The sequence below is a fragment of the Hylobates moloch genome, unplaced genomic scaffold (genome assembly GCF_009828535.3).
Source record: "Hylobates moloch isolate HMO894 unplaced genomic scaffold, HMol_V3 SCAFFOLD_11, whole genome shotgun sequence".
In the NCBI taxonomy this organism is placed as follows: Eukaryota; Metazoa; Chordata; class Mammalia; order Primates; family Hylobatidae; genus Hylobates; species Hylobates moloch.
Window position 1 is genome coordinate 55,457,080 of NW_026652286.1, and position 13,369 is coordinate 55,470,448.

Consider the following 13,369-nt stretch of genomic DNA (forward strand, 5'->3'; position numbering starts at 1 on the left):
AGTGCATCTTAAGACATTTATTCTTTGGGTACAAACTCCTGATCTCAGATATAGTTGTAAAGAAAAACTGGACAAGTATTGGCTTGAGGGATATCTTTTGATTTTTGTTGTTATCCATCAGTTAGACCAAACTCTCAATACAGTAAAACATATTTGTGTTTCTCTGTCCTGGGGATGATATTCCCTTCTTACTTGCTGAACTTCTAGGCTTCCACAATTGACATTTTTCCTGTCTATCCCCAATCTTAACCTTACTCACTTCTGTACCAGAACTACTACTGTATATTCTTAGATTGCCCTTCTGGGACCCAACCTAACATGCCTTGGGAATTCTGTTTTCCCTCACCATCCAGCCATAAGGTAGAAAAAAATCCTGGTTCAAATTACATCTCCTCTTGTCTGGATTATTGCGACATCCTCCTGATAGGTCTCCTACTTCTTGTCCCTGCTGTCATATCCCCCACTCCCCTACCCTGCAGTCTATTCTCAACACAGTATCCAGAGTAATCATATTAAAACAGGGTAATCATATCATATCCATTGTAATCATATTAAAACAGTATCCAGAGCAATCATTAAAGGTCAGATTGTGCCATTTTTCTGCTCGGACCCTCCAATGGCTTCCCATTTCACTCAGAGTAAAAGCCAAAGTCCTTACTATGATTTAAAAGGTCCTACTTACTTTTTACCTCTGACTCAAGCTACTTTCCCTCTCCTTTTTCTTTTTCTTAGAAAGGGTGTCACTCTGTCACCCAGGCTGGAGTGCAGTGGTATGATCACAGCTCACTGCAGCCTTGACTTCCTGGGCTCAAGGGATCCTCCCACCTCAGTTTCCCAAGTAATAGGGACTATAGGCATGCATCGCCATGCAGATAATTGAAAAAAAATTTTTTTTTGGTAGAGATGGGGGTCTCACTATGTTGCCCAGGCTGGTCTTGAACTCCTGGGCTCAAGCACTTTTTCTGCCTTGGCCTCCCAAAGTGCTGGGATTACAGGCGTGAACCACTGTGCCTGGCCTCTCTGTCTTTTTTTTTTTTGAGACAGAGTCTCGCTCTGTCATCCATGCTGGAGGGTAGTGGCATGATGTCAGCTCACTGCATCCATGCCTCCTGGGTTCAAGTGATTCTCATGCATCAGCTTCCCAAGTAGCTGGGATTACAGGTGTGTGCCACCACACCTGACTTTTTTTTTTTTTTTTTCATATTTTTAGTAGAGATAGGGTTACACCGTGTTGGCCAGGCTGACCTCAAATTCCTGGCCTCAAGTGATCCACCTGCCTTGGCCTCCCAAAGTGCTGGGATTACAGGCGTGAGCCACCGCGCCTGGCCTACCTTTTATTCTTTAAATGATTCTATCACATTGGCCTCTGTTTTTCTTGTACTTCATCAGGCATACTTACTTTAGGGCCTTTGCACTTGTTCCTTTTGTCTGGAATGCTTTTCCTCTAATGTCTACAGGGTTATCTCTCTTATTTCCTTCAAGACTTGGCTTAGAAGCCCCCTTCTCAGTAAAGCCTTCCCTAGCCACTGTGTATGAAATGTTAAGCCCCTCTTCCACAACATTTTATACTACTCTTTCCTGCTTTATTTTTGTTTTGTCCTTTAGCACTTATTACCTTCCAACATACCATATATTTTACTTATTTATTTTCCTTATTGTCTGCATATCTCTATTACTAAAGTAAGGTCCAGGAAGGCAGATTTTGGGCCTTTTGTTCACCACTGTATCCCCAGTACCTAGGTCAGTTTGTAGTACACCCTTAATACATATTTGTTGAATAAATGATTTCTTTGTTTTATTTGCCTTAAATGCAATGCATAAATGCTTTCCACTATTACAAATAATTATTAGTTGACATTGGTGATTGATTTTTAAAAAATTTTGTTTTTGATAGGACCATCAAAGAACTGCAGGGCCAGCTGGAGTATGAACGACTACGTAGAGAAAAATTAGAATGTCAGCTTGATGAATATCGAGCAGAGGTTGATCAACTCAGGGAAACACTGGAAAAAATTCAGGTCCCCAACTTTGTGGCTATGGTTGGTGTCCTTTTTAATACATTTATTTTTCTCAAGAAGTATATACAAGAGTGGCTAAGAGTACAAGCTTTAGGCTGGGGCTCTTTGGACTTGAATCCTGGCTATAGTCTTTTGATTTGGGCTACTCATTTAACCTTTTTGTGCCTCAGCTATAAACTGGAGATGATTACTTACACTTTCTAGAGCTGATGACAGGATTAAAGGAATACACACACTATATCTAACTATAACTTTCTGTATACTTACACACATCTGTCTATTTATCTATCTTCAAACAGCAGCCTAGTTCGTAGGTATTATTGTTAATATTGTACCGTAGAACGAGAAAATGTTTTCATAAGCAGAGTAATCAATCAGAATTCTAAGACAGCTAGAGGATATGTGTATTTTAATATTCTAAATAACCAAAATAAAGTGCTTTGGATGGAATCCATATTTTCTTTCCATAGGGAAGTTTGTTCATCAGTCATCATGGATGAATTAATTCCGATCTACTAATATTATAGAATCTTCCTGGCTTCTTTTTATTTTGCACAAACTAGTCATTGGTCTCTTTAATAACCACTTTAAAAATATTAAAATAATAAAACATGTTTGTTGTATTGTGTTAAAAACAAGATAGATGTTCCTTCTGACACTAAGTTCCAGTCTCCAGAGGAAGCTATTGTTAACAATTTAGTACATACCATATTAGACAAAATTCTATTTATCTGCAAACATGTATGTGTATTTCTATGCATATGCAAATATAACCACTTCCTCAGTTTCTCTGGGTTTTGGTGTCTCACCAGTGGTTGATTTTCCAAGAAATATAGTTAACTATAATAATTAATCTGTTCTCTTCATTTTGCAACCCTCTTCTTGTACAACCTTTAGCACATGGGGAAAATTTAGTATCAGAGAGGCCAGCTGTACAGTCATGTGTTGGTTAGAGGGCTAGAGGACACAGCACCATTTATAACTTACTGCTTCCAATCAAATCTGTTACCTCTCCACCTTGTGGCAGGGACTCTGTGACTCCCAGTCTCCTCAAAAGTAGAAATATAAGTTGTTGTTCTTTGTTTTTTCTTTTTTTGGACAGGGTCTTGCTCTTGTCACCCATACTTCAGTGCAGTGGTGCCATCATAGGGCACTGTAGCCTCGAACTCCCTAGGTTCAAGTGATCCTCTTGCCTCAGCCTCCCAAGTAGCTAGGACTGTAGGCATGCACCAACACACCTGGCCAATTAGTTTTTTTTTTTTTTTTTTTTTTATAAGGTTGGGATCTTGCTTTGTTGCCAAGGCTAAGTTGTTGTTCTTCAGCTGCCTAGGTGGGACAATCTTTTGGAATGGTCACCCAAGCTGCACATTTTCTTTTGAGCCATTCCAAACTGTCTACTTTAGGAATGTTTCTGTCTTTTAGCTATTTAGAAATTATCTTTGCTTACTCAGAAGCATCTGTTCTCGGGTTGGATCTGGTTTCATACTTCACAGTTTTGCTTCCCTAAAACTTCACTCTACCAACAATGTGTAGGCTTTCAGGAGAGCTGACTCAAGGTCCCTGTGCTCAGAGTTCATTGTTTTTTGCATTCTTGCTTTAGGTTATACCTAATTTTTGTAAATAAGCAAATGTCACTGAGCTTTCATGGCAGCTGCAACTCTGGCACTGCTTATTTTCACTTGCAAAAGCTTGAATCTCAATTTCCTCATCTTTAAAATGAGGAATAATAATACCTACCTAATGGGATTGTATTGATGTTAAATGGAATATTGTGTAGAAATCCTGAATTTGGTTTCTAGCACATAGAGGTATTCACTATATAGTAGTAGTCATTGTATTATTTACTCCCTTTCTTTTTTTCCATTTTCTATATTACAGATGAATTGACATGGTCAGTGGATAAATAAATGTGTAGAGCCACATGCAGCTAAGGATAGGAAGATTTATTTGGGAGTCTAATTATATATAATATATAAGTAAAATGAACTTTTCATTCAGGACTGTAAATATGGAATCCTCAAGAAGCTCTAAGTCTTTCTCCTGCCACCTTCTGGTCAGGACCTATGATTGCATACTATTGTACCTTAAGATCCTCAGCCCCCAACATAATCTGCAATAGTATAATTTTTACTGAGAAAAAAAATTCTTCGAATAGTTTCCTAGGATAGTTTGACATATATAAAGCACTTAAATGGTTTTTTGATAATGGCTGTTTTTATAGCACTTTCTCAGATATTATCTCATTTTAGTCTGCATCAACCCTATGAGGAGGTAGAATGATATATATATATTTTTGATCCCATGTTATAAATGAGAGAGCAAAGGCTCAGAGAAATTGAGAGTCTTGTTAGAGCATACAGCTAGTGTAAGGCAGGAGCAAACTCAGAATCTCTGTCTCCACATTATATTTTTCTAATACTTCTGTGGAAATGACTATCAAATCCATACTTTAGTACTGTGTCCCCACTAGGTCTCCCCACCTGTATTTCCCACTGCTGGTCAACTGGACATTTCCACCTGAAATTCCCGGTGGTGCTTGAATTAAAAAAAAAAATGTCCAGAACCAAGCTCAGTTTCAAGACCAGATTCTCTCCCCTGTCTCTGCATTTAAATTAATGGCATCACTATTTCTCAACTAGCCAGGCTTGGACTCTTAATGATTAGCCATGTTTTCTCCTTTAGGTCATACAAAAAGTGAGCCCACCCTGTAGGCAGGAACATGCTCTCTACCTTTCACTGCTTCCCTAGTTTAGGTTTCTATATCTTTCTATCTGAACTACTGTGATAGAATTTTGGTATTTACTCCTTCCCTATCCAAATCCATTTGACTCAGTGGTCAGCTTGATTTTCTTGTCACTCCTTGGATGGAAAATCTTCCTTACCTGAATAAGTACTGATTCTTCAGTTTGACATTCAGCCCTAACCTACCTCACACCAACTTTATTTTTGTCTATTCTCCTATATATATTAATAGCTTATTTTTTCTTAAGCTACCCTGTGCTTTCCCATCATTAAGCCTTTGTTCAATTTGTCCATATACCTTGAAAACTGCCTGTTGACTCTGTAAAATCCCCTAGGAACTGTCTCATTTATCACCCCTTTCCTAGTCTCCCTGGTCACACGTGATCTCTCCTTCCACCAAGCACCTTGTACTGGTCTGAGGGCTTCTCATCATCTGTATCACAGCATGATTGGGCACTTACTTTACCCACAGTACTGAAAATCTAAGTTTTATAAGATCACTTAACTTATGTTAATAACATCATCTTGGTCATCATTAACAACAGGTTTTGAGTATGTTGGGCTTAGAAATCAACTCTCAGATAAAATAAACAATTTATAAAGTTACAAAGCTTGTTAGATGGCTAGCCATGATTTCAACCTGTCTAGCCCCAAGTCTATGTTTTTAACACCACTTGTTAGTGCTATTAGAAACCCCTCACATTCCCTCTTTCTGTGCTTTTAAGATTTATTTTGAAAATTTTTCTTTAAAAACTTTTGATGATAGCTTTTTAATAGAGTTAATCTACTTATGAAAACTTAAAAATTGGTAAGAATTTTGTTAAAATATTACACTGTAAGTTCAAACATATATTTCAAGATACGTCTTAAATTGGAAGTTGAGATGATAAAATATAACATAGGATATCTTCATGACCTTGGGGTAGGAAAAAAATGTGTAGACTGGACTTCATTAAAATAAGACTTCAGTTCATCAAAGATTATATGAACCGATTTGAAAAGGCAAGCCAAAGTGTAGAAAAACATATTTCGTTTCTTTCTCTCTGCTTTTCTTTCTTCTCTCCTATCTGAAAAAGAAGTTGTATCTAGAATATATAAATCAGTGTGAAAAAGACAGTCCAGTAAAAAAAACTGGGCAAGACTTGCATAGGCATTTCACAAAAGAAGATATCCAAGTGGCCAATAAACATGAAATTGTGCTCACAATCACTGGTTATCAGAAATGTAAATTAAAACCCAAACAAGATACCAATATATACCCATCAGAACGGCAAAAATTAAAACAGACATTACCAAATGCTGGTGAGGATGTAGAACAGTTGGAGATTTTATACACCAGTGGTGGCAGTGTAAATTGGCTACCACTCTGCAAAATTAATTCCTAGTGGAATTAGTACATTTTTCTTTGTGTACACAGATGGACACCAAAAATATATACAAGAATGTTCTTGTCAGCATTATTATATATATCTCTCAAACTAGAATCATCTAAAAATTCCCTCAACAGTAAGAATCAATACATTTTGCTATATTCATACAATGGAATATTATATAGCAATGAAAATGTATGACTTGCTGCTCTATACATCACCACGAATGAATTTCACAAACACTATGCTGACTAAAAGGAAACAATATGAAAGAGTCCATACTGTGTGATTCCATGTAGTCCACAAATCAGTAAGATAAATCAAGTCAGTAGTGCCTAGGAAGGGGCAAATGGAGGCTTCTGGGATGCTGGTAATGTCTAATCTCTTGATCTCAGTCATGGTCACAGGGGTGTGTTCACTTTGTAAAAATTCGTCAAGCTGTACCTTTTTTTTTCTTTGTGCTCTTTGGTATATATATTGTACTTAAAACATTAAATTTAAACTAATGTTTTAAGTATAATATATATATTTAAATATATACTTAATATATATACTTAAATATAATGTAATAGCTTTGGCAGAGCTGTCTGTCCACAGAGAGAATTATGTAGCACTGACCAGTATTATTCAGGAAGTCCTTGATCTATAGCTTTGGGCCATGTTTGCTAATCAAGAATGGCTGACCGGGAATCGGTAATATTCCATGGCTACCTTCCATGTTTCACTTAACCTTATTTTCTACCTACAAAGGTCTGGAACAAGGTTGAACTTTGATGTGGTCTCTGCTGGGCTTCTCTCTGACCTATGACATCCTAGCTTATGTACCTAGAGTGGCCCATGGAGCAATTTGAGGACTTCAGTGAGTTTATCCATGTTCAATTCTTACCTTGGGGAAGTTCTAAAAGTTTGTAATTTCCTTTTCTTTCTCTTTGTTTATACCCTACTTTTTTGGGGGAGAAGGGTTAGTTTTGACACTGTTAAGAAGAATCTGTACTGGTAAGCAAGAAGCTGGAATTCTCTTATAGTTTCATATGCTGTCTAGAATTTCTCAGAGTGCATAGGCTTTTTGAAAAATAAGAATTCCATATATTCCAGCAGTAATTTGTAGATCCATAAACTCTTTCAACAATTTTATGTGTAGAATTTTAATCTGTTCGACAAACCTGTTAATTCTTTCAGGGCAAAAAAATACATGCATTTTCCCTACAAGGATTTTTGTCTAATTTTGTTGTAGTAATAGACTGCATTTACATTTAGAACTGCTTTTGGTGCCTAAGCATTATGATTCATGTATTTAGTATCTTAATATATAGTTCTATTGAGTTTAGGAGAAAACAAACATGTATTAGGGGAGAAATATACTTCTTGGCTATGATGTAAGATAAAGAAACGAATAATCTTGGTGAAAAATGTTCTCCAAATGCAGAAACTTTTAGAATTTGGAGATTTGGGACCTTCAATGAACACTTATGGAAGGCCTGTTGAATGCCAAGCACATATTTTCTTTTGAAGTTGTATTTTAAGACTTGGTTTGATAGAACAAGTTACATATTTGGTGTTAGGAGGGACTTTGGAATTTAACCATTGTTTCTAGAAAATATGGAATCCTCTTCTAATATATAAAAGGTAGAGAAAAATAAGTATTACTGTCTTTGGAAGTCTTTAATTAATTTTTTTGAGACAGGGTCTCACTCTGTGCCCAGGCTGGCATTCAGGGTCATGATCTCGGCTCACTGCAATCTCCACTTCCCAGGCTCAAGCAATCCTCCAGCCTCAGCCTCGTGAGTAGCTGGGACTACAGGCATGAGCCACCATGCCCAGCTAAATTTTTTTGTATTTTTTGTAGAGAGAGGGGATTGTTGTCCAGGTCGGTCTCAAACTCCTGAGCTCAAAGCAATCTGCCCACCACAGGCTCCTAAAATGCTGGGATTACAGATGTGAGCCACCATACCCTGCCTGTTTCTGGAAGTCATAACTCTATTAAAGCACTAGAAAATTGGCTACATCTGACAAGTAGCCACCTCTTCCCCCTAAATTTTCTATATTCTTTCTCTAGTTCCATCTAGTTAGATTAGGTTAAACTCCTGCCCCACCTGAGTGTTTTTCTTTTTTCTTTTTTTTTTTGAGACAGGGTCTTGCTGTGTTGCACAAGCTGGAGTGCAGTGGCTCAATCCTGGCTCACTGCAACCTCTGTCTGCTGGGTTCAAGCGATTCTCCTGCCTCAGCCTCCTGAGTAGCTGGGATTACAAGAGTGCATCACCAAGCGCAGCTAATTTTTGTATTTTTAGTGGCGATAGGGTTGGTCAGGCTAGTCTTGAACTCCTGACCTCAAGTGATCTGCCTGCTTTGGCCTCCCAAAGTGCTGGGATTATAGGCGTGAGCCACTGCACCTGGCCTCATCTTTAAAATACTGGTAGTGCTACTTACTACACTTTATTTTGTATGTATCGTATGAAGAACAGTTGTATCATATGCTAAGTCCCAATCAAAGGTTTGTTATTTTTCTTCAGACTAGCCGCTAAACTTTTTTTCAAGAGACCATCTGTATTACCCTGTGCCCACAAACACCTGGCCACTATAAGAGAAAGCTAGAAGTTTCTCCTACTCTCAAGTTTGCAGCTGAGGGATATGAGAGGGACCAGATGCATGGTTGTTTTTCCAGGTGGTGTTGGATAATGGCAGCTTACTTACATGTTCACACACTATTGAGTTAAACTAACTGGACTCATTAGAAAAGGTGTGGGCAGGAACACCTTGGGGAACTAACTCCAGCCATGGGCTCTCCCCAGGGATATGCACCTTGTGCTGTTCTTGGAGCCTCTGTGTTCAGAGCTGGCCTGCCTAACTAGATGCAGAGCATGTTTGACTGGAAGAATTACTCAAAGGTGATTAACATCTAGTGACCATCCATTGTGTTTCTAGCCCTGCTTGCTCCTTCCCATGGTATTTATTGATTCTTCTGTGCTGGGTCTTAAGAATACCAAGATAGATAAGAAATATTCAGAAACAGTGAGACCAGGAGACCAGGCAAAGTGCAAAATGAGACTAGAGCAGTAGAGGGATGCAGTACAAAAACAAAAGAGGGAATGGGGGAAGCAAGGGAATGATTCGCAGCACTATGGGACTGGCAAAAGAATCCAGAAGATGACATACTAATACTTGCAGTTACCAATATGTTGTTAAATATTAGTGTCTGGGGATCTGTTAGGTAGAAATAAAACTTAATGAGGGAAGATGGAAAATTGGCTATATCTGACAAGTAGCCACCTCTTACCCACTAAATTTTCTATATTCTTTCTCTAGTTCTTAAGGTGCCTCCTAGTCATACGATTCAGCACAATGTAATGCACTGTTACTTTAGATTTGGGAATTTATTCACATAAAATCCTAAAAGAAATTTATTCAGAGTTGAAAATACTAGCATGGTAAATTTTTTTTTTCTTTTGAACAGGCAATGTAGAAAGACGAAAATGTGTGCTAGCATGAAAATTGTATTTGACCCTCTTTTCCTTTGTTTATAGGAAGACAATGCTTCTTGTGAGTCAAACAAAGAGAAGAGGCAAGTAAAAAAAAAGGTTTCTTCTGGAGGGGTGTTTGTGAGAAGGTACTAATCAGTGAAATAACTAAATTAACCTGCTAGATTTTTCTCTTTCATTAAAAAAATTGATATAAATGTGAGTCTATACAAACTCTCTCAGAATTACTCTGATATGCTTCTATTCCAATTCTGAAGGCAGAAATGTTATATTAAAGAGATTTAGAGATTTTTTAAATGACACGGACTCAGTTGTACACCTTCTCCCGATATTATTCTTATATATCTCTACACAGGCAAGTCAAGAGATTTATGAGTAATTAATTTTACCAGTATTCACATAAGCTTTAAAATATTAGCTGGTATAGTAATCAAAAGAAATCTAGTTCTAGATATTAAAAATAATTACAAATTTAATTATGGTTCCACAATAGAATTATATTTCTTTCACTTTCTAGAAAGTACCCTTCACTTCTAGTGTGGATATGTTTTAAAAATTTTTTTTTCAAATGACATAACTGCAAGCTTTTTAAGAATATAGAGAAGAGGCAGATTGGACAGGATAAGAAACACTTGGCTTTATTTTTTCCTCTTTTTCCCCTTGATCTTAATGATTAGTAGTGCTTGGCCAACTAAAAAACTATGGCTTTTCAGTTCAGTTCTGACTTCAATTCCCTCTTTTTTCCTGCCCCCATCTCTTTTCTCTTCTCTTCCCTCCATGAGCTAGCGAAAATTTACGACTCTCTCAGGGCCAGCTGTGTAGCTCTTGTCTCCCCCTGAAGATCTGTCACTGGTTTTGGGCTTCCCTGGCAGCAGCCATCTCACCATTCCATAGACTGCCCACCCTTTGGACCTTTGCATGTACTTCATGTGGACGCTAAAGTCATTTTGACCTGGTATCATCAGAACTAGTTTGCTGTGACAAGAGTGCATTTGATTGCTGAAACCAGTTCAGCAGGTTAAGGGTCTGTAAACAAGTGTTAAAAAATGAACTTTGGCTTCCAAGGTTAATCCCAGCTCTGCATTGTTGTGTAATCCTAGGCAAAACTACTTAATCTCTTTATATAAAATATACCTACCTCATATGGCTGTCATTGGGAGAATTAAGAGGTAGTAGAGGACTTGGAACAGATCTTACACAAAGTGCCCAATAAATGTTGACAACTATTATTACTATAGATTGAAAGCCACAGAAGAACTAAAAATAGTGAATATAAGGGTTATTAAAAGGATAGGTGAGTCATTTTTTAACACTTGCTTACAGACCCTTAGCCAGCTGAACTGGTTTCAGCAGTCAAATGCACTCTTGTCAGGGCAAACTAGTTCTGATACTAGGTCAAAATGGCTTTAGTGTCCATGTGAGATAGATGCAAGGGTCCAGAGGGTGGGAAGTCTGGGGTATGGTGAGAGGGCTCCTGCCAGGGAAGCCCAAAACCAGCGACAGATCTTCAGGGGGAGACAGGAGCCACAGAGCTGGCCCCAAGAGAGTCATAATTCTTTGCTAGCTGGAGGGAAGAGAAGAGAAAATAGAGGCGAGTAGGAAAAAAGAGGGAATTGAAGTCAGAACTGAACTGAAAGCCATAGTTGTTTTTTGGTCAGCAAAGCACATTTATTGGGCACTTTGTGTGAGATTTGTGCCAAGCCCTTACCTATCTCTTAATTCTCACAAGAGCCATATGAAGTAGGTATATTTTATATATAAAGTAGTTGTGCTTAGGATTATACAATGCTGATCTGGGATTCTAACCTTGGCATCAAAAGTCTGCATTCTCTTAACCATTACTGGGATTTCAAAACCATTTCTATCCCCTTCTGGGACTACACACAGCCTTACTTTTCCCCTCTAACTTGATGCTAAAGTTAATCCCAACTCTGGAAATAGTTTGTTATACTTGCTGCCGTTTTCTCTAATTTCTTCCTGTACCAGTGAGGTAGAAAACACCAGAATAGTGTTGTAATAAAAGCATACACACCCTGTGGCAGAGGTTCCCTGGTTGTCCTCCAAAATCCATTCTCCCTTCTTCCATAGTGGGAAGGATTTATCTGGGTCTGTGGCCGCGCAGGATAAGAACTAACTTCCCAGCTTGCTTTTGCAGTCAAGAGACCAAGTTGTGTTCAGAAAGATGTGAGCAAAAATGTTATGTAAAACCTTAGGGTCATGGCTATAAAGCCACCTCTTGCTCTTTTCTTCTTCTGGAATGTGAATGTGGTGGTGAGTCAGCCACTGGACCTTGTGAATGAGGGCAACACTAGGATGGCAGAGCAGTAAAATAAGGAGCAAGGGCCCTGACACCATGGAGCTGACATACTAGCCCTACAATTCTTACATTGGACTGTAAGAGAGAAATAAACCTAATCTTATTTAAGCCACTACTATTCCGGATCTTGTTACAGCAGCTAAATTAAAATTATAATACAATTCCCAAATTATGTATATTTATTCATAAATCATATCCTGTATTATTGACACATTTAGGTTAATGAAACAAAAAAAAAATGAAAAGCATATTAAAGAGATTTAAGTTATTTTGTTCCTATGACTCAGTAGATTGTCCATCTCATGAGAAAGAGTACTCAGGTTGAACCCTACTAGTATATTGAGTGACAGCATGAGAGGGTGAGATTTGGAGTTAAAGACCTGAGTCCCTGTGACTTACTTGCTGGGGGACTGTGGATAAGTTACTTCACTTGGCTAAACTTGTTTCTTCAGCTGTAAAATGAGGATACCATCTACCTAAGAGGGGAGCTGTGAAAATAGGTGAGCACATATATGTTATTTAGCATATTTGCTCTCATATAGTCAATGATAGCTTTTTTTTTCAAAATAGCAATCAGTAGTTTCAGTGATAATGACCACAGCCTTTCCCACTGCCCGTTTTTTAAATATTAAAAAATAGTTAAAAAATAAACTTAAAAGTGTTACATATCCAAATTCTTCAAGTTTGACAACATTATAAGCTTTTAATTGTTTTTCCAATATGGTAAGGGTTTTTCCTGACTCTTGCCAAGTCCTTACATACTCTTGTCTGGCCTATTTTGTCACCAAAGCAGTATGGATAGGCAGGTTAGGATCTACACTGTGACTATAAACATGGTGAAAGTAGCTAATCCTTTTGGAGGCTTCTTACCACTCATAGAAAATGCCTAAAAGGTATATTACACTCAGACACTCAGTATGAATGCAGTATTTTCAGCATACCCATAATTAAATATTTAAAATATTAAAAAGTTTGGATTAAGGTCAACTGAGATTTATGAATATCATTTATTCCACAGGCGTTTAACAAGTGCCTCATATGTGTCTAAAGGCCTTCTGAGAACTTGTAGTTTAGTGTAGGAAAAAGATACATATAATTGCTGTTTCATAGTGAGGTGCAAGTGCTGGAATAGAGGTATAGTTTTAAGGCACATAGAAACACAATCCTCTCATCCTTATTTCATATATTTCCATCACCTAAACAAAAATTTACCTGAACCCCAGAACCACCATCAAAATGAAGTTTCATGGAAAGGATATAGGATCTAAAAGTAATGGGGACAGGGTATGGTATGCATATTTCTATTCTTCTGTTATTGGATACAAAGCACTTTGTTTACTAAACCCCTATAATGAGAAAGAACGCAGATGTATTTAATATTTATTGGCTGTTAACCTCAGAATGCGTATATTTATTTGTTGGGGCTTGAGAAGGTCCAATGAATGG

The 13,369-nt window shown here is 37.7% G+C and overlaps 1 protein-coding gene across 5 annotated transcripts in view; it reads left to right on the forward strand.

Annotated features, from left to right (window-relative positions):
- ANKRD42 (ankyrin repeat domain 42) overlaps positions 1-13,369 on the forward strand; it is a 114,714-nt gene that overhangs the window by 58,448 nt on the left and 42,897 nt on the right. The window contains exons 11-14 of one of the 5 annotated variants that reach the window (XR_009208773.1): positions 1,895-2,039; positions 6,881-6,989; positions 8,641-9,015; positions 9,652-9,808. Coding sequence is in view for 2 of the 5 variants with exons in the window: in XM_032167044.2 (XP_032022935.1) it covers positions 1,895-2,039; positions 9,652-9,741 (235 nt within the window). In the remaining 3 variants the exon portion in view is untranslated. Of the gene's footprint in view, positions 1-1,894; positions 2,040-6,880; positions 6,990-8,640; positions 9,016-9,651; positions 9,909-13,369 lie in introns of those variants that run through there. The other 4 variants (XR_009208774.1, XR_009208772.1, XM_058424509.1 and 1 more) reach the window with 4 other exon arrangements.